The following is a 21,263-nucleotide window of genomic DNA, read 5'->3' on the forward strand; positions in this document are numbered from 1 at the left end:
ATTCAAAAAATCAACAAACATTTGAAAAGATCCTCAATTCATTAGTTATTAGGGAAAGGTGAAATAAAACCACAATGAGACACCCCCACGCCCCCACCAGAACGCCTTAAAATCTAAAACGTGTAATACCGAATGGTTGCAAGGATGTGGAGAAACTGCCATTTTTGTACACTGCCAATATGAGCGTAAATCTGTACAACCAGGTTGGAAAACTGCTGAGTAGAATGTACTCTAGCTGGATTTGTGAATATCGTATGATCCAGCAATTCTACTCCTAGAAATTTACCCAACAGAAATGTGCAAACATGTTCACCAAAAGACACACGCAAGACAATTCATAGCAGCACTCACTATTCCTAACAGTCAAAAACTGGAAACTACCCAAATGTCCATCAGCAGAGAATGGGGATAAACAGTAGCATCTTCACATAATGAAATGTTTAGACAGCGATGAAAAGTAGCTAGCTACAACTACAAACAATGTGATTGAACCTCACAAACATATACTAAGTAAAATTATCAGACACAAAGAGTGTATATACTGTATTTAGATACATGTGAAGTCTGAAAACAGGCAAAACTATTCTGTTGTTAGAAGTCAGAATAGTTACTGCCCTGCAGGGAAACAGAACTCAAGAGGGCTTAGTAGCTACTGGTAACGTTCTGCTTCCTGAACTTCATGCTAGTGACGCAGCTGTTATTTTGTGCAGTCCTGTGTTACACTGGAGTTAAAAGTTCCCTCAAAATCAGAAAGTGTTCAGCAAGTGGAAGCAAATACACTGCTGGACTTGGTTGGGAACTTAGGGGATCCCATAATTTGTCACAGGCACAAGCAAAGCCCGCTTTCTTACCCTAAGTAGCATCTCCCAGAGTCAGGATCCAGGAATGGCTTGGTAGGCAGGATCCAAGGCAGGATCCGGGAGTGGCGGAGAGTTTTCCCAGTGCCACCTGGTCCCACCTTCCCTCTCCCACTTCTAATGAACAGGCAGTACAGCTTCTGTTAAGAAAAGAGCCTGGGACCCTAGGCGATGACTTGTCACATCTAGGGAGAGGGTGATGCACTGGGGTCCTCACCTACACCCCCCTTGGCTGTCTCACCACTCTGAATTATAAATGCCCCGACTTCCTCATCTCCCACCCACACATCTTGTTAGAAGAAAAGAAATGAATCTCCCAGGGCTCCTTCTAACAAAAGTGTTCAATCAGACTAGCCCTGCTTGAGGGCCCCTGGCCTGGAGGAGTGGGAGAGGCAGCCCTCCCCCTCCAGAAGAGTCATCTCCAGGGCTACCCAGGACTGAGTAACTAGGTCACCAGAGTAACCAAAGAGGCCAGGATACAAGGGCATTCAAGCATTGGGTAGGAATGGGAGGGTGATGTCCAGTTCATGTTCTCCTGGTTCCAGCATAGCACATGGTGCAAATGAACCATCATGCAAGAAAACACAGCTAGTCTCCCTTCCTCCACCAGCAACCTTTGGTTACTGATAATAATCAAATTCTTTTTTTTTTTTTTTTAACTAAGGCTGAGATAATATGGAAAGGCCCACAAGGAACAGGAAGGCCTAAACCAAAGCCTTAAAGAATGAGAAGAAAATTCATTCAAAAAAGCCTCCTAAGGGAGGAAGGTGTTTTTCCCTCCTTTACTTTCCTACAGTAATTTTTATTTTGGATAAATAAACCCTGATAAATGAGAACCCACATTTTCCCAAGGCCTGGATTTCCCCCAGGCTGTGTTTTGGTGGGTGGTCCTCCCTCAGCAGTTGGAGTAATCCAGAGTGATCCCGGTCAATCGGAAGGGAGCAAGTCTGTACTGAAGCCAAGAGGTATCTTCCCCTACAGCTTCTCAAGAGAGGGGATCCCCGTGGGTAATTGTGAGGCTGGAAATACGGTGAGGCTGACTCCCATGTTTATAGAGGTGGTTGATGGGTTTGTGCATGGAAGGCAGGAGGAGACTGAGTGCTTTGTTATTGTTATTTGGTTTATTTTTATTTAAAAAAAAAACTGGATACAGCTGACTTTGAATACAGAAAACGAAAAATGAGGAGATTTGCATAACAGCGCTTGGACGGCTGAAGGGGCCCAGGGCCTAGCGGCTGGTGGGGCACCTAGAAACACTTCTGCCTGCAGATCGCGGAGTGTTAGCCACAGGAAGGCGTCGCCTAGGCTGGCCACAGGGCCTTTGCTGTGGCTGAAGGACCGGCCTTGGCGGCAACTTCTTTCCCCTCTGCCCTGCACTCCGGCCCCGCCGGAGTCAGAGCTGACTTGCTGCAGGTTGGGGAGAGGACAGAAGCTAGGACGGTGGCAAAACCTCACCTCGTCGCAGTCTGTAAGGTAAACTTGGACCCGGCAGGCACTTCCTAAAGTCCAAGTGGCCCTCTCTGAAGAATAAACCTGATTTTCCTCCGGACGCGGACAAAGGAGGATTCGCTCACAACTAGCCTGTAACGAAGATTCCCTATTTTCGTGGTTAGGAAAAAAAAAAAAAGGAAGCCCTCCGGGAGAGACATGCGCCCTAATATTTCTCTCAGCGCGTTTGAGAGTTTGCTCTCCTACCAGCCTCGGGTTCTAGGCCCCCCGCACCCTCATCCTGGCTCCCCGTCTCTTCTCTCCACCCTCCCGGACCCCTAAAGGGGCGGCGGGGCCCAAGCCGAGGGCGCTGCGCCTGACCCCGAGCGGAAAGGCCCCAGTCTAGGTCCTAATGCGGGTGGCGTCTCCTTTGACAGGCGGCGTTTGGGGACAACAGCGGGGACGAGAGATAAGGTGACATACCAGAGCAGATTTGGTGCGCGCGCTGATACTCCTCTCCCGACAGGAAACGCGGAGCTATTTAAAAGACCCTATCGATTACTTTATCTTTCCTGGAGGAAAGCTTCTTGCGGAGAGACAAAAGATGTTCCCTACCTAAAGACACAAGGCCACACAACGGAGGGTCTGCACAGGCGACGCACAATTCGGCGCGGGGAAGGCAAAAACACATTGACGCTCAGAGTGCACAAACGTGTGTGTTCCCAGAGCAGATCCAGAGTGCGGCAGGGACGCTGGGGGAGGCGAGGGGCACCCACAGTATGGTCTTCTGTGCCCTTGGAAAGATTTTTTTCACCGTATGCGCGTAAAACATGCACACACAGAGAAAGTGACTGTGGACTTAGGGCGCGTGTGTGTACCCGTGTCGTTTCAGCGAATTTAAAGCACATCAGGCCGGGCGCCGTGGCTCACGCCTGTAATCCCAGCATTTTAGGAGGCCGAGGCGGGCCGATCATCTGAGGTCGGGAGTTCGACACCAGCCTGGCCAACATGGTGAAACCCTGTATCTACAAAAAATACAAAAATTAGCCGGGCATGGTGATGCGTGCCCGTGATCCCAGCTACTCGGGAGGCTGAGGCAGAAGAATCGCTTGAACCCGGGAGGCGGAGGTTGCAGTGAGCCGAGATCATACCACTGCACTCCAGCCTGGGCGACAAGAGCGAAATTCCGTCTCAAAAAAAAATAATAAAATAAAATAAATAAATAAAGCACATCAACTCCACATTCAAAGCGGGTTACTGGTGGCTGTAGATGTATCCCATAGACACAGGTCTAAAATGTAAACGCTCCATCGTGCTCCTTTTAAGGCTTGAATGTCTGCAACTGTCATGTGTACACTTAAAGTATGGGATGTGTCAACACGACGCTTTCTAGAGCGCTCGTTTCGTGTCTGAATCCCCGCATTTCGCCAATTTGCTAGGAGCGCAGAACGCCCTCCGCGAAAGGCGGCTGCTGATTCCGAATTTGCTCCGGTATCGCGCAGCTTGTTGGCCTCCGGGTCCCCCGTGCCATGCCCCCGGGAGGCTCTCCACAGACACCGGTTGCGCCGAATTATACGAGACTGAATGGGTGTGTGTGTGTGTGTGTGTGTGCAACACAATTTGCCAGCTGCTGACCACAATGCGCTCCGCCGGGCGGTGGAAACTTCGCTGCGTTAACGCACAGCAGGTTGGAGGGCACGACCTGGAAGGAAGGAAGGAAGAGGCGAGGAGGGAAAGGCGGCGACCCTAGGCCCGCTGGCCAGCCGTTTCCAGCATCAGTTCAGCACTGAGCCGGCCGCAGCAGCACAGCGCTGGGGGCTCCCGGTGGTTTCGGCCAGAGCCGCGGAGGCTGCCCGGTGGTAGGTGCGACTCTTCACCTCTCCAGGGAGCGGCAGCTGACGACCCAACCCACCCGCAGCGCTCCCGTCGGCCCGGCTGGTCCCCCGCGCGGGCACAAAAACAGGCGGCCGTTCGCCAGCTCTCTTTTCCCAAACCTGAACCGCCAAGCCGAAGGTTCTTCCAAAGTCGCGGTTCCCCGGGCTTCACACCCGCCGGGCAGGCGTGAACCAGCCCCAGGACAACCATTTTCCTCTTCACTGTATCTGAATCGTTGTCCATCTGACTCAAATGTCACCTGATTTTCCCAGCTGTGACCTCCAGCGACGGGACTCCGAGGAACTGATTCCAGCGTCTCGATTCTCTCCGCCTCTCCGCCCGTTTTGGCTGAAGCGGTTTGCAGCCGTCGGGGCAGAAGGGGTGGGATGTGGCAGCCACCAGCCCCAGCCCAGAGAAGAAAAGAGGACGAAATTAATGCGAAAGGACACCGGAAGTCTGAAAGCGACTCCCTCGGATCCTCGGAATCCGAGGCAAACCCTAACACTAGTTTGAAAGCCGATCATATCCATATCCACTAATCCAGGACAAATTCGGGCTGGGAAACGTACTCCCCAGACCATAAGAAAACTGACTTACAACAAAACAAAACTGACAAGGACAAAATGCAAAGGAGTTTGCGAAACGTAATTGCTCTCAGAAAATATATGTATATATATACATCCTATAATATGATTTAAATTTGCAAAAAAAAAAGTCTCTAACAGGATATATTTTTAAAACCAGTGGCAGCTTGGGAGGGAGTGGGGATTAGCTGCGAAGGGGAGAAGGAAGCATTTTTGAGGTGACGTAAATGTTTTTGTATCTTGATTATGGTGGCTGTTATGGGGGCGCGCATCCAAGTGTCAAGACTCATGGAACTGTACACTTTTGTTCTAGGTACATTAGACCTCAATAAAGTGGATTTTAAACCTAAATAAGCCGGGTAACAGCTTTGCCTGGGTGGCTGGGGGAGAGGCTTGGGACACTTTACATTGATCTCCCTCTTATGCATGTTCATTTTGGTTTGGTTTTGTTCTTATAATGTATTATTTATTCAAAAATATATCATTAGCAGAGTGATGTAAATGTAAAACAATTGTTAAAGAAACCAACAAAAGCGGGAACAAGATACACTTGTGCATCCTGTTAGAGGGATAAGAATAAGCACTCGCTGTCCAAGCTCATAAAATATTTTGGAAACGAATGTCATTCCGCTATGTTTTTTGTGTGCTTTCTTGCTCGTGTGTTTAACATCAACGAGAAATGAGGACCCAAAACTTATCCAGTGGTTACATGTGGTGTGTGTGGCTGTCATCTCCTCAGGACTGGCTACTGAAGGCCACAGGAGCAGGAGGACCAAAGGCTCCCTGGATGTTGAGTCCCAGCCGGTGAGCAGCACACAGTCCCCGCTTGCAGCAAAGATGTGGTGGCCGGCTGCGCTGTGGGGGAAGGCTAGGCCTGGACAGGAACCTCAGATCTCACCGGGGGATGAGAGTGGTATCCCCCTGCAGCTGGAGTCCCTGCTGGCTTGAGAGGCTCCAGGCTGTGCCACCCTTGGTCAGACCGAAAACTTCAGGAAGCTGCCAGGATCACTGGCGACAAGGGTCCCCACCGTGTTTGGAGAAACTAGGTATGAAATATTTCCATTTATATCCCTACCCCGGCCCCAGACAGGAAAGTCACTTTGACCTTGTTAGGTCAGATTCCAGATCGGGTTCAGATTCAGGGCTATTTCAGAGAGATTTTTAGAGGCTGGCTCTCAGGAGAAGGAAGGACAGTGGGCTGAAGGCCAGGGGTCAGGAAATCTAGGAACTGCTAAACTCCCCTGCTGGCCTGCGGGAGTGCCCGGGTGGGGCTACCAAGGCTATAAGCCAGTTTCATCTTCCCACTTTGCCACCTTCTCACAGGGACCAGGCTCTGCATCCTCAGTGACCACAAGACTTGGGCCTGCCCTCTAGTTTGTCCATACCTGCCCCCTCCCTTGACCCATACTGTCCAAGACCCCAAGACCAAACCACAAGTCAGGAGACATCTTGAGGGCAGCCAGTGCCACCGGGGTCCTATTCCCGGATAGTACTAGACAAAGGCCACCCTTCCTCCCCTCTCTCTAGGGCTCCGCTGACCACCCTACGCAGTCTTCCTACACCAAGGGCTTCGCTGCCACCCCTTCACAGAGATTTCACTGCATCGCTGCTTCGGCTGCCTGTCTCAAACTGTACACACCTTTGATTCTTAAACTCCAAGATTAGGATGGGCCCCAGAAATTTGCATTTTTAATATGTACCTCAGAGGATTCTGGCCTAGATATTTCTACAGCCCCAAAAGTAACAAGGAAACTGTCTCAAAAAGGGTATTATGGAAAGTGTCATCTTTATTCTTGACTTGCCCCCCAATTATTCTTCCCCTGAAGCTTTCATCACCAAAAAACCCATAGAACCATATGTGTACATATGCCCATATTTAAAATACAAATTCTGCACCTAGTTTGCTATTTAAAGTATCTCAAAACGTATCCACAAGAATACATATGAATGTAACTAATTCTTTCTCATGGCATGTGGTATTCTGGTCTATTGGTACAACATAATTTTTTAACCAGTCCTCAAATATATATATATTGGTTTTTTTTAACATGTTTTGATTCTTAAAAAAATTAAAAACTGCTATGAAAATACTTTTCTTTGCATACATGTATATACCTATAGAATGGAATCCTAGAAATGAAAATATTTGTTCAAAGAGCTTATATTTGTTCAAAATTAAAATTTTTAATTTTGGCAGTACCAAATTGCTCCAAAGAGGTTTACCAGTTTACAATGTAGAAGCATGACGAGGCAACTATTACACTCTTTGATCTTCGTCAGTCTGATAAGTAAAAACATTTGCCTCTCTGTGTTTTAATTTGCTTTTCTTTATTTCTTTTTATTTTTTCCAGCAAGGCTCTGCTACTCTTGGTCATTTTTTAAATATTTTTGCTGGATCACTTTCTTATTGATTTACAGGTATTCTTTCCATACTGTGGAAATCAGTATTTTGTCATGTATTTCTAGCATTTTTCCTGAGTATAGTTTTCTCTTGGATTCTATTAATGGTGTTTTTGCTGTGCATAGATTTATTTTTATGCAATCAGGTTTATATAATTCATCTTTTATAGTTTCTAGGTCTTTTGTTCTCTTAATCCACCCTCTCAAATATACAAGCACTCCAAAATTATTATTTTAATTATCTGTAGCACTTTTGTGTTTCATTTTTAAGGTCTAAATGTTTGATCTATCTGAAATTGAATGTATTTGGATAAAAGAAAAATCCATCACATTTTCCTTATGTTAACATTTTATTTTGAAAGCATATTGTCATATAGACCATCCCCCCTCCCCCAAATAGCATAATATTACAATTGGCGGGGACTTATTTCTATCTTAACCAGTTTTACTTTGTTGGTTAGACAACTACCCACATGCCTGTCTACCTCTGCCCACCATCCAGGTGAGTTCAGGTAACAACCTGGGATGTCTCCCTGGATAGTGTCGCTGGAAAGGAACGCTGGGTACACTTCATACCACCAAGGAGACAGACACAAAACTGGGGACCAGACAGGAAAAGGGACATGCTCAAGGTGAGCCAACCGCTGAAAAGGCAGGACCACACCCACCTCGGGCTCAGAGGCCAGCGCTCTTTCTGACACACGCCTGCCTTTTTCAGGGTCTGTGCATCTTGAGCTGTGCAACCCCAGCACCTGGTACACAGTGGGCACCCAGTCAATGTAGGTGAAGGGATGGAGAAAATCAGGCCAAGAATCCAACAGTGACCAGGCTGTGGAATCAGTTGGCAGCTGTGTGAAAGCTATGGTCTGCTCTTTTAGCCTCTCCCCTCACAGCCACACACACACACACACACACATATACGCACAGTATCCACTAGCCATGTGGATCTGCTCTTTCCTTCTGTGGGCTCTAGGCCCTTCCTATGGCTGAGCAAGTTTCCATGGACAGCTCTTAAAGCAGCTTGGGGACTTTCTGCCTGTCCTAGCTGGCTAGCAGGGGGCTGGGGAGGGGTGGAGGGGTTGAGGGAAGGAAGCCAAAACCCAGCCAGGCAATAGAGAGTTAATATTTCCAGGGCTCTGCTCAGACGGCCCAGAAAGCAGGATTGACTACACAGTTAGTGGGCTCAGCGCAAAATAGAAATGTGGAGCCTCTGATTAAAAACTTATTAAGAGTTTTAAGACAGCAACAGCGGAACATTAAACCAAGCTCAGGCCCTGTGAGACTGCACAGATGCCATGCCCATGAAGGATAGGGTTAATTATGGGGGAGGGGGAAGAAGGGCCCTTTCAAGGACTCTAAAGGTTCAGACTGTAAGGTAGAAGTGGGCTGGAGGAGTATTCATAATAGACAAAATGTGGAAATAACCCAAATGTTTACCAAGTGATGAATGGACAAAGTGTGGCATAGACATACAATGGAATATTATTCAGCCATTAAAAGGAACAAGATGCTGATATGTGCTACAGCATGGACAAACTTTGGAAACATTATGTTAAGTGAACGCTGCGAGACACAAACAGCCACATATTGTATGATTCCATTTGTATGAAATGTCCAGAACAGGCAAATCTATAGGGGCAGAAAATAGATTTGCGATTGCCTAGGGCTGGGAAGGTAGGAGAGGGGATTGGAGTTGATGGCTAAAGACCACAAGTTTCTTTTTGGGGTGATAAAAATGTTCTAAAATTGTGGTGTTGGTTTCACAACTCTGTGGACATACTAAAAATCACTGAATTGTATACTTTAAATGGGTGGATTGTATGGTATGCCAATTATATCTCGATAAAGCTGTTATCAAAATTGGAGAGGGAGGGGAGAAGGCAGAGGAAAAGCGGGAGAGCGAGGGAAGGGGAAGGCGGAAGTGAACTGAACGCATGTTAAATTCCTCTCTCCCCCTCTCTCTCTCAAATGCACTTTATGCAGGAAATCTCCCTTGTCTATGAAGGTTTGGGGAGACCTGGCATCTCAAATCCAACAGCCTGGTCCTCTTCCTCGGCTGCGGGGTGGGGAGTGATGGTGGGGGTCTTGCTCTTCCTCCAGTTGGTATGGTCTTGGGCGCAGCGACGTGCAATAAAAGAAAACAGTCTCAGCTCTAGGGTCAGCTGGGTGTTCGAATCCTAACACCCTGACACTGTCCTTTCCCATCTGTGTGACCCTGAGCAACTTACTCCACGTCTCTGAACCTCATTCTCCTCAGGCCTGCAGTCGGAATAAGAGGATCCGTGACGAGGTCCGTGAGAGCGCCTGGCACACCCCGTGGGCACTGAACAAGCGTGGAAATGAGAAGGATTTCATGCCAGCTGAGCCACCTGAATGAGGCGCGTCCCGAGGCGGGAAAAATCCGGTGCCGCGGAAGCCGCCTGGACTCTTCTGGAGCCAAGGGCGAGGTCGGCGGCCCTCAGAGTCGCCCCCCGCCCCCAACTCCCGGCCAGGAAGGAAGCCGGGGCGGCTGAGGGGCCCAGTGGCCGGCCCGGCGCGGAGGCGGAGGCGGAGGCGGAGGCCGGGAGTCCGGCGCGCAGCCGGAGCTGCTCATCCATCAGCCGGACGAAGAGCAGAGTCGCGCTCTCGGCCCTCTGTTTGCTTTCTCGCCAATTATTGCAGCGCCGCAGCCCCTTTGTTGATACAGTAGTCCGAAAAAGTGCTAATGTTCATTTATCAGGGGGCCAGCCGGGGACTCCCACGAGTTGCGATTCTTCCCAAAATATAAACATGGGGCGAGCGTCCCAGACAGAAACTCCCATCTGTTTCCCCCGCGCGGGCCGAGAGCGAGGGGTTGTTGAAGATAAAGCCGTGGATAACGCCGCCTGTCTCCAATGGACGTCTCCCCGGCGCATTAATGACATTCCCGGTGATAGTTCCAGCTTATCTTTCAATTAATCATATATACCTTTTGCGGCCAGCCCTGCTGATTGCACGAAAGGGGGGCCGGCTCCGGCCGCGCCGATCGCTTTTCAATTAATAATAATTTATTCACGGAGAATGCGCTCGAGCCACCCTGGAATTTGGATTATCTTAAAGCACCAACTCCTTAAAAGTCAAGGAAATACACAGATAGATTTTCGATCTCTCCTCTCTCCTTTTGTCTCTCTCTGCCTTTCTCTAGGCTGAAGGCTGTTTGTTTGTCCTGCTAGTTTGGTCAAAGTGCGGCGCAGAGAGGCGGCCAGGTTGGGTCAGTGGCCCCTGGGAAAAAAGATGTGTCCCTGTTGGGGGCCAGAGAATCAAGTTTCCTTCCACCCAACCCCCAACTATTGCAACTTCTATTTAGACCTATTTAGAGGGATTTTTTTTTTTCTTAACTCACTCGGAAACAGTGAGGACTGGAAAGAAAAGTTGCAAATGGCTCTCGGACTTTCCTCTAAGGAGACCAGCATGGGTCTCCCCAATTTCTATTTCGCACGTATTTGTCCGTTTTTTCCCCATCTCCTCTCTCCTGCAACACCAAGACCTTTTTGGAAGCTAAGAGAAATCATTACCCAATTCACAAAGAGCATAGAGAGTGTAAAAGTCACTGATCTTGTTCAAATAGGGAAGGTTTTTTTTCCTTCCCTTTTTGTAACACCTGACCCACAGGACTGACAGTTCTAGAGGCCCCTTTACCCGAAAATAGGAAATAAATCCTTGCCACCTTGATTTGCAAGGGCAATGCTAATTTTTTTTCTTTCTCCAGAGCTCTCAAAAAAAAAAAAAAAAAAAACCTAACTAAAAACAGGGATCCCGGATGTAGCCTCGATGTCCCCCATTAAACGGTAATATTTCAGGCGTCGGCTCACACTAATCTTTCAAACTGTCATCGCGAGCCGCCCGGCCAGCAGATTCACTTAACAGCGCTCCCAGGACCCTCGTTCCGAGCTCTTTTCAGCGAGACATTTAATTGAATCGGATGTGGCTCGTTTGCCAGACGTCACCGCCTGGGCGATAGGCATCCTCTCCAACGCCCCCCCCCCTCCGAAAACAATCTTCAAAGGCAAGGCGGGCCCCCAAGCTAGGTTAATTTAGAGTCATAACGGTAACGTGGCCAAAAGTCCAGGCGAGGAAGGGCCGCAAGGCCGCTGACATGCAGCTCCGTCCAAGGAGAATTTGGGTTGGAAGGTGAAGAGCTGGGGGGACGAGGTTTCCTGGGCCTTGAACGCCCCACATTTAAGAAAAGGCATCCTCCACAGACTGGGCTAACAATTCCAGACCCCCCAGTAGTCCCTGGCTCAGAAACTCGAGGCGTGATTTCAGCGTGGCAGCCCAGGCCTGTTACTGACGGCTGGCGCCTAGAAGCCGGGGTCTGGGCGTTGCGCGCTTCCTGGGCTGCCCTGCGAGGCTCACCTCTCCATCGCCCTAGCATGGAGGCCCCAGGGCCTGGGAGCGTGGCTTTGATGAGGGACAGGAAAAGTCCCAACATCAGGCCAATGCTTGACTTCACTTGCGTCGGCGTCTCAGACCGCACACTGTCGCGTTTGAGCACCCAAGATGTAAGTTCTGGACAGACACTATTTTGTCTCCATACATTGTGCGTTTCCTCCGCACCTTGGGCGCGCGTGCGGGAGCTGTGTCTTTAGGTAGTTTTTGGCTCTGCGCCGCCTTTATTCTACTCCAAGCGCCTCTTGCCAACCCGCACTCCGCAAAGAGCCAAGCCCTCCACATCTCCATTCTCAGCAAGTCCACGCGTCCCGCCCAGCTTCCCGCCCGCGGTTCCCTGCACCAGCTAGGGCCGTGAGAAGCCAAAGCTTTTCCACTGACAAATCCTGTCATCCCCAGCTCTCTAGAAGGCGTCCTTAACCTGGGCCCGCTCTGCCTGCCCGGACTCCTGAATTGAAAGCAAAATAAAACTCCTCTCTGCAGTGTTCTGGGGAATGGAGAAGACCCCAAGCTTTCATCAGACCTCCCAAGGAGTGCGGGGACCCAGAGAAATGAGACCACCCGGGCAGGATCTGGCCATGTAGCTGGCGCTCCCGAAACTCTGGCAGATTTGTCTGACTTCTGTGTCCTACTCTACTGACCCTGGGCTAAAAATGATCACGATCACCCCACTTGCCCTTCCCTTCCCCCACGTGCCTGACCGAGCCGCAGGGGTGCCCCACTCGGAGTCCGGCCCAGAGGCCTCAGAGAAATCCTGGTCTAGCTGGGCTCAGAGGAGCCCTGCCTCCCTGAGAGCTAAACCTGGGCTAGGGCCCTGAAACCTCGAGGTTGGCAGAAGCCTGAGGGCCTTGCTGCTAGGCAGGGAGGGCACGGGAAGGAGGGAGGTGGGATCGGTGGCCTCCAAACAGGGGAAACAAGGTGGCTGGTAGCTGGGGCACTCCACAAGACAGGTGTCTCCTGGGAAGCTGAGCTTACCAGCTGGGATTCCTGATTTATTTCATTATTAAGGGGAGAGGCATTTCCCTGGGAGGGTACTGGCAGTGACTGATGCCCCCTGGAGTTGTGCTGTGCATAACATTACTGTAGGAGGCAGCAACTCCTACCCCACCTGGCCATCACTCACCTTGCCCTTACTTTCGTTGACTCGCCCAGAAGCACTCAGAGCCTGGGGCATGACTGGCCCTGTAGGCCAAGCCAAACAGAATCCCCGAATTGTCCAGAATCTCGCCCTGCTGCTATCCCCAAAGCCAGCCCTGTCCTCCAGGCTTCTCTTCCTATTCAGACTCTCCCTCATCCCACCACCTTCAGTAATAAGGCCTTCCTCAAATCACTCCCCTCCCCACCGCTTCCCACCCCATCCTTTTCTCTTCCATTCTGGTTTGGGTGCTGACGAATATTTCTTCAAACCCACACCCAGCCAGCCCTGCCCAGAGGCCTGACTCTGCATGCCTCTGGTAGGCTTTTCAGGCTCACATTAGGGAGCAAACGCAGGCTGCAGGAGCAAAAGGAGACCCTTGCAAATGCGTCGTGGCCCCTTTAAAAAAGCTGAGCGGGGCTTTTTTTTTTTTTTTTTTTTAGCCTTATGACTATATTAGGTGACACGAAACTGCTCATCGCTCCTGTCATCGAGGCCCCTGGCCCAATGGCAGGCTGAGTCCCCCTCCTCTGGCCTGGTCCCGCCTCTCCTGCCCCTTGTGCTCAGCGCTACCTGCTGCCCAGAACACATCCAGAGCTGGCGGGCGGGTGCGCGGGCGGGCGGCGGCACCATGCAGGGAAGCTGCCAGGGGCCGTGGGCAGCGCCGCTCTCTGCCGCCCACCTGGCGCTGTGAGACTGGCGCTGCCACCATGTTCCCCAGTCCTGCGCTCACGCCCACGCCCTTCTCAGTCAAAGACATCCTAAACCTGGAGCAGCAGCAGCGCAGCCTGGCTGCCACCGGAGAGCTCTCTGCGCGCCTGGAGGCGACCCTGGCGCCCTCCTCCTGCATGCTGGCCGCCTTCAAGCCAGAGGCCTACGCCGGGCCCGAGGCGGCTGCGCCGGGCCTCCCAGAGCTGCGCGCAGAGCTGGGCCCCGCGCCTTCACCGGCCAAGTGTGCGTCTGCCTTTCCCGCCGCCCCCGCCTTCTATCCGCGTGCCTACAGCGACCCCGACCCAGCCAAGGACCCTCGAGCCGAAAAGAAAGGTGAGGAGGAAACACAGGTCCCCTTCTCCCCTCCTGGGTCGCTTTCGTCCCCAAGAAATTCAGGGCCAGGAGGAGGAGACACGCGCCCCTGGGCCGAGGGCTGGGCTCCGGCGGGGGGTTCAGAACGTAAGATGCCTGGTGGTGTCGCCAGGCTCCCGCGCCCGGCGTCCAATCGGAGGTTCAGAGGAAATGCCGGATTGAAAGGATCAGAAGCAAGAGACCAAAAAACGTTTCCCCCCGGCCTAACAAAGCCCCGGGCAGCTTCGGCTCTGCTCCTGGGTCTGGTAGGAAGTTGAGAAATCGGTTTATGGTAGACAGAACAGAGAGACAAGCAGATAATCTCTGTTTTTAAATCTGCTTTGGATTTACGGATCTTTTTAAGGATCTGATGAGAACCGCTAAACAGAAATTGAAATGTTACTCACCAGACACGCTTTTGCGTACAATCGGAGAAGGGTCCTGGACCTTCTTTCTGCAGCCCGCCCGCGACCCGGGTTTCTGGGGCCTTTCCTTCTTTGCGCCAGGAAAGTGGAGTCTGGGATCGAGGTCCTTGATTTTAAAATGGGATACTGTGGACCCTCAGGAATCTGACTTCGCTTTATTTTTTCAGCACAACTTCCTGGCGCGGCGAGGGCGGAGAAGTTCCCTCGTGGAAAAGTTAGGAAATGCTGCGCTGCCGCGGGCACAGGGGAGTGGACGAGATGAGTGCGGGATCATCCCGCAGGCCATCCCAGGATCGGGGAGGGAGGCCGGCCCCGCTGCAGAAAGGGGCCTGCTGGGAGACCCCCCAGCCCAAGGCAAGAGCCTGTGGAATCCCGGGAGGCCGCAGGCGCTGGGCGAAGGGCCGCTGAGAGCCGGGAGAGAATTCGTAGGCTTGTTGAGGAGCAGAGGCCTAGGAACAAATTCGGGCGGGCACGGCGGCTAAAACTGATCGCTAGCAATTCGAGGAAGCCAGCAAGGCAGGTTCCGAGGCCGCCTGCCCACCCGTGGCTTCTTGGACACTGCGCAAACCCTGCTGCGGCCAGGCTGGAGCCTCCGATCACCAAACCAACACTCCCTGGCCTTCTGTTTCTTGATTCCTTAATTTTGAGATAAGACCGTCCCTAGGAGTGAGGCCTCGGCCTCTGTTCATTTAATTTCTCAAATCAAACTAGCCCTAATTCAGTTCACCCCAGAGCATCACCTGGTTTTGTTTTTTGTTTTTTGTTTTTTTGGGTTTTTTTGCAGCCTGAAATTTTAAGTCACCGTCTGTCTCCCTCACCAGGGTGTGAACTGCCCCGAGGGCAGAGACCTCTCGTTTTGTTCTCCAGCGCCTTGAGCCAGCCTGACTTTCGACAAATGCTGAGTGAGACGTGTCGGTGGCTCCCAGTGCACTTGGCAGAGTGAGCCGCAGCCAGCTGGGCGCTCCAGGCAGGACACAGTGGCCTCCACGAGGATCCCTTACCATGATTGTGCGGCTGCGCTCCGTAGCTCAAGCCGCTCTTACCAAGCGTCTCTCTGCCTCTCTGTTCCCCCTCAGAGCTGTGCGCGCTGCAGAAGGCGGTGGAGCTGGAGAAGACAGAGGCGGAAAACGCTGAGCGGCCCCGGGCGCGACGGCGGAGGAAGCCGCGCGTGCTCTTCTCGCAGGCGCAGGTCTATGAGCTGGAGCGGCGCTTCAAGCAGCAGCGATACCTGTCGGCCCCCGAACGCGACCAGCTGGCCAGCGTGCTGAAACTCACGTCCACGCAGGTCAAGATCTGGTTCCAGAACCGGCGCTACAAGTGCAAGCGGCAGCGGCAGGACCAGACTCTGGAGTTGGTGGGGCTGCCCCCGCCGCCGCCGCCACCTGCCCGCAGGATCGCGGTGCCAGTGCTGGTGCGCGATGGCAAGCCATGCCTAGGGGACTCGGCGCCCTACGCGCCTGCCTACGGCGTGGGCCTCAATGCCTACGGCTATAACGCCTACCCCGCCTATCCGGGTTACGGCGGCGCCGCCTGCAGCCCTGGCTACAGCTGCACTGCGGCTTACTCCGCGGGGCCTTCCCCAGCGCAGCCGGCCACTGCCGCCGCCAACAACAACTTCGTGAACTTCGGCGTCGGGGACTTGAATGCGGTTCAGAGCCCCGGGATTCCGCAGAGCAACTCGGCTGTGTCCACGCTGCATGGTATCCGAGCCTGGTAGGGAAGGGACCCGCGTGGCGCGACCCTGACCGATCCCACCTCAACAGCTCCCTGACTCTTCGGGGGGAGAAGGGGCTCCCAACATGACCCTGAGTCCCCTGGATTTTGCATTCACTCCTGCGGAGACCTAGGAACTTTTTCTGTCCCACGCGCGTTTGTTCTTGCGCACGGGAGAGTTTGTGGCGGCAATTATGTAGCCTGCAGTGAGCGATCCTGCAGCCTGGTGTCTTAGCTGTCCCCCCAGGAGTGCCCTCCGAGAGTCCATGGACACCCCCGATGGAACGACCAGTGAATTGGGACTGAGCTCGGGCACGCGGGGCCTGAGATCTGGCCGCCCATTCCGCGAGCCAGGGCCGGGCGCCCGGGCCTTTGCTATCTTGCCGCCGCCCGCCCACGCACCCACCCACCCGTATTTATGTTTTTACCTATTGCTGTAAGAAATGAGGATCCCCTTTCCATTAAAGAGAGTGCGTTGACCCCGCACGTGTGCTTCTTTCAGCTTGCGGCGCTTCAGAAACAGGAGAGAGGTGGCCGCCCGGGATTGGTCTCAGATCTCAGGCACAGGCATTCGCTGAGCAAATTGATAACATTGATACTAATAAAAACTAACTCTTGCTGGAACCATACTGGTTCCGTGTCGGGCACTTTCTGAGATTGTCTCATATAATCCTCAATAATCCAAAAAAAAAAATCGTATTTTAAAGTTTAGAAGCTGAGGCCCGGAGAGGTTTAATGACTTACCTGCGAGCAAATAGCCAGTACTAATCTAACTCAGGTTAAATTCTGGATGCGTCACTTCAGAGACCGCCTTCCCTGTGCTCCCAAGCTCCCCTCCTTGAATCCTAATGTGTGCCAGGCACGGTTCCAGACACTGGGCATTAAATGGACAGCCAAAGAACCTGGGCCCTCTGTAGCTGGAGAGCACTGTGATCATCCTACTTAAAAGAACTCCTTAGCCTGTTTACAGATGGAAAAGCCAAGAACCCAAACCCTTGTCAAGTGTTCTCAGGCTCCTCAGATGCCCCCAGATGCCACACCGGGGCCTCATCAGCTGCCCGTGGGACTGAGTGCGAGGCTGGACCCCAGAGAGGTGTCCTGCAGATGGTGCTCACCTCCAGCTGCGGTGAGGCCCCATAAATTCACATGGTCAAGGGAGCCCCTAAGCCCTAACCTTACTGATGTCCTTTCCTTAGGGCATTTAATTTCACCATAGTTCTGACCAACAAATGTTACTACTGTCCTGATTTTATAGATGAGAAAACTGAGGCTCAGTGAAATCAAGTTTAAACCCTGCTTGTTATGGGACTTGCCCACTGCATGCCTCGGTGGTGGTGGCGGTGGCGGTGGTGGTGCTGGTGGTGGCGGTGGCGGTGGTGGCGGTGGCGGTGGTGGTGCTGGTGGTGGTGGTGGCGGTGGTGCTGGTGGTGGTGGTGGCGGTGGTGCTGGTGGTGGTGGTGGCAGTGGTGGTGCTGGTGGTGGCGGTGGTGGTGCTGGTGGTGGTGGTGGTGGTGCTGGTGGTGGTGGTGGTGCTGGTGGTGGTGGTGGTGGTGCTGGTGGTGGTGGTGGTGCTGGTGGTGGTGGTGGTGGTGCTGGTGGTGGTGGTGGTGCTGGTGGTGGTGCTGGTGGTGGTGGTGGTGGTGCTGGTGGTGGTGCTGGTGGTGGTGGTGGTGGTGCTGGTGGTGGTGGTGGTGCTGGTGGTGGTGGTGGTGCTGGTGGTTGCTGTTGTTTATCTGTAAAATGAGGATAACAAACACACCTTGCTCCATCCAGGATCGCCAGTCAGCAGGTGCTGGGACCTGACCTCCAGCTCCTCTATCACCAGCCCCAGAGCCTGAGGAACTGACACGGGATCTTTTTAAGATGCGTCTTTAAAAGGGACCAAAGCCAGAGGGAGTTGAGGATTTGTTTTCTCACTGGATATGGGTTTGTCTGATATTTTGCCCAGGAAGCACTGACTTGGAGGCCTGGGGCATTGGGGCATCCAGCTGAGAGCTCCCTGACGCAGCCAAAGCATTGCTTGTGGCAGCCAGGGACTGAGTGCTTCTCAAGGTTCCCCTGACTCCCAGTAAGAGTCGCCAGGCTGGCCTGGCACAACCAGGAGCTGTCCTACTGCCTCACCAGGAACCATGCAGCCCCGACAGTGCCTGCGTTGTCTCTCTGGGTAAGTGCCACACGCCCGTGGAAGAGGGGAGGATGCCAGGAGGTTCTTAGTACAACCACTGTCTATACCCAGTGTTACCACTGGACACAGTAGGATACAAGGGCAGTGGAGTGCAGGCAGTCTACCATCGCAGTGTTCTGGGCTGTGCTGTGGGAAGGAAGAGGAAAGGGCTGTGCTCAAGGCTTGGCTGAGTAGAAGAAGGGATCTGAAGGTCCGGGCCAGCTGGCAGCTGGAGAGGGCCATCAGGAGCGGGAGCGGGATGACCAGCTCAGCCCTGGCATTCTGCCTCCTGGGCCTACGACCCTGCTGTGACCCTGCTGCAAGTCTCTAACATGTTCCCATCTCAGTCTTACAGAGGGACACGCTGAGGCTCCTCCAGGTTGTCAGACCATCTCCTAAGCAGGATGGTGCTCTCCTGCTAGGCAGCCCCAGCCCACAGCCCCAGCAGGCGGCCTAACTCACACAACTGGGAAATTCTTCTATCCGAAATGACCCACATTTGCTCTTAACCAGATCACTGTGGCCTCGGTCCTGCACTCCTGTGGGCCTTTTTCATCTTACAGGTGTCTGCAGTAACATTAGAAAGAATATTTATTTCACTTAACCTTATACCACGAGGATTTCTCCATGATACCTCCCTTTTTATGTGTCATACTCTCCCTTCGGGGACCAGCTGAGTGACCCAGGATCTCCTGCAGCTTTCCCAAGGCACTCACGAAGGCTAACAACGGCTGGCTGGCATCTGCCAGGGCTCACCAAATGCCAGCACCCCCGGCTAAGTGTATACAGGAGTTCTCTCACCTAACCCATCTTCATTTGCAGACCGGGAAACTGAGGAGGTTACGTGGGTGGTCAAGATCATCCAGTCCCTAAGCGGGAACGGGAGCTGGGAAACACACAGGACACATACTGGGGAGCGTGTTGCTGAAGCCAGAGCCCGCCACACTGCGGATGTCTCTCCAGTAAAGATGCAGCCAGACTGGCTCCCGGCCGCGCTGAGCGGAACCCAGACTCTTGCCAGTGGGGTGAGGATCTCAGGCCTCACATCCAGCCTCATGATGGGGCAAGCTGTAGATGTCAGAACTCAAGGAGGCGGCAGGGACTGCCCTTGCCTGGCTGGGGCGAGGCTTTCCCGCGTGGGTGCTGAGTCAGGGAGCGAGGACTCAGGCCGGGACAGGGTCAGAAGTATCCTAAACTAACAACGCCCCGTGTTTACATGGCGACCCCCACCCCAATTATATCGGTGATATTTGTTTTGTTTTCAAGCGCTAATTGTATAAACGACATGCATTCAGGGTAAGAAAACTCAATCGGCACAGAGAAAAGCAAAACAAAGAAGTGTGGGGCGCCTCCGAGGTGGCAAATCCAGCGGAGATGAGGGTGGCGCAGGCATGAGCTCTCCATGCCCAGGGCGCCAGGGAGGCACCTAGGGGACTCATTTTATTTTTAGTATTTTTTAAAATCGAACAAGAACACGCCGCAGTTAAAAAAAAATTTGGAGATAAAGTGATATTAAAAGGAAAAAAATCGGGGAAGGAAGGTAGGTTTATTTTAAAAAGAAAGGGAAAAAAATCAGCTCGGTGGTTCCCGGCAAAGGCGGGCCGGGGCTGGGGGTCCCCAGCACGAGGCCACTGCCTCCCACGGGCCCCCGCCGCACTGGCTCCGCCGTCCCTTCGTTTCCTTGGGTCATTCCCAGCCCGCAGGCACAGGTTCGGCCAAATCAGAATAGCTCCCGTCCTTTTATTTTGTTTAGATTTCACCTTAAGTCGACGCCACGTTGCGTATCTAAATACCTGTATTTTTTTTTATTATACTTTAGGTTTTAGGGTACATGTGCACTTTTAAAGGACGCGCGGAAGCCGCAGGGTTCACCGTAGACTCGGAAACTTCAGGCGGGCCCGCGCCGAAGTAGTAGCACGGTCTTCCCCGCAGCGCCCGCCCCTCGCATCCTCCCCGAAGCATTCCGGGCTCAGGCCCGGCCCTTCTATGCCGCAGGCAACAGCCTTGTGGCCTCTAAGCCTTGCTGACTCCCCTACCAGGCTGAGCTCCTGGAGAAACGGCCTGTGGCCTGCATTTAATTTATCACTCACAGAGCTTACTGCGTGCCAGGCACTGTTCTGAGCTCTTTACAAGTGAACCCATTTAATCCCTTTTTATACCTCTGGGTTCTCGTGAGGAAACAGATGAAGGATTCATTTTAAACCCAGAAAGGAGGAGTACGTTGCCCAGGGTCACACAGCTGGTCAGTGTCAGTGCTTGAGTTCAAGCCCAGGCAGGCTGATTCCAGAGCCCCAGTATGTAGTGTGGTCCCATCCCAGTTCAGGACTGGCAAAGAGTAGGCGCCAAGAAATGTTTGTCCATTAAAGAGTACAGACATGATATTAGCTAACAATTCCTGAATGAGTTCTATGTGCCAGGCACAACAAATTACCAGAGAAGCACACATCTTACTCTCTTTGAGCCTGAGAGGAGTCTCAGACGGGATGGTGGCAGCTGGGACTCCGGGGATGCAGCCTGGCCCTCTTGCTGCAACTCAGAGGAGAGCTCACCCCAGTGGTGAGCAGTGAGGAGACCCGAGGGCGAGACCCTCAGATCACCATGGGCTCCTCACCCTGCTGCAGCCCACAGCTGCGTGGAGTCACAGTATGGATTATTGCCTAACATCTGTTGTTGCTTACTTTGTGCCAGCCCCAGGGCTAAATGCTTACCCTGCAAATCTCATTCTGTCATTTTCCAAGGAGGAAATTGAAACCCGGAGAAGTTAAAAACATCACCTACCTGAGGCCACTCCAGTAGTGTGGAGTGGGGAAGCTGGTGCTGGAATCCAGATGGTTCCAGAGAGCCCTAGCTCTTCAACCCACTCTCAGCAGCTGCCAAGCTTGCCAGAAGAGACAAACTGCCTGGAGGCCGGGACAAACCCAAACCCCTGCCTGCCCCAGCTCCCTTGAACTGGACTCCCCAGGGACAGGGCCTGCAAAACTGCATTGGTGTCCAGATGATTCTCATCATTTGGCAGGTTGGAGAACCACAACCGCCACCAGCAGAGGCCCCAGACTGCCCGGGCTCCAGTTCTTGAGGGCCTGCGAGAAACTGGAGTCAGATTTCCCCTCTCCAGTCCCTGCTCTTCTATCTCAGGGTCTCTGTGTATTTGCTGTGATCCAGTGGCTGAGGCACAAGCCAGGCAGCCCTGGGGACCCCGGGCAGGAAAGTGGA

The 21,263-nt window shown here is 52.7% G+C and overlaps 1 protein-coding gene across 3 annotated transcripts; it reads left to right on the forward strand.

The window, feature by feature from the left end:
- Nucleotides 1-13,127: 13,127 nt before the first annotated feature.
- Nucleotides 13,128-16,365, forward strand: NKX2-5 (NK2 homeobox 5). 3 transcript variants are annotated; one of them, XM_030822329.1, is made up of 2 exons: nucleotides 13,128-13,730; nucleotides 14,958-16,365. In XM_030822329.1, exons 1-2 carry the CDS (start codon nucleotides 13,397-13,399, stop codon nucleotides 14,960-14,962), a joined length of 339 nt encoding a protein of 112 aa, XP_030678189.1. In that variant the 5' UTR covers nucleotides 13,128-13,396; the 3' UTR covers nucleotides 14,963-16,365. The 3 variants fall into 3 exon arrangements, with proteins under 3 accessions (XP_030678189.1, XP_030678185.1, XP_003273292.2); XM_030822325.1 differs by having other exon boundaries at nucleotides 14,995-16,365; XM_003273244.3 differs by having other exon boundaries at nucleotides 15,250-16,365.
- Nucleotides 16,366-21,263: the final 4,898 nt, after the last annotated feature.

The sequence above is a fragment of the Nomascus leucogenys genome, chromosome 2 (genome assembly GCF_006542625.1).
Source record: "Nomascus leucogenys isolate Asia chromosome 2, Asia_NLE_v1, whole genome shotgun sequence".
NCBI lineage: Eukaryota > Metazoa > Chordata > Mammalia > Primates > Hylobatidae > Nomascus > Nomascus leucogenys.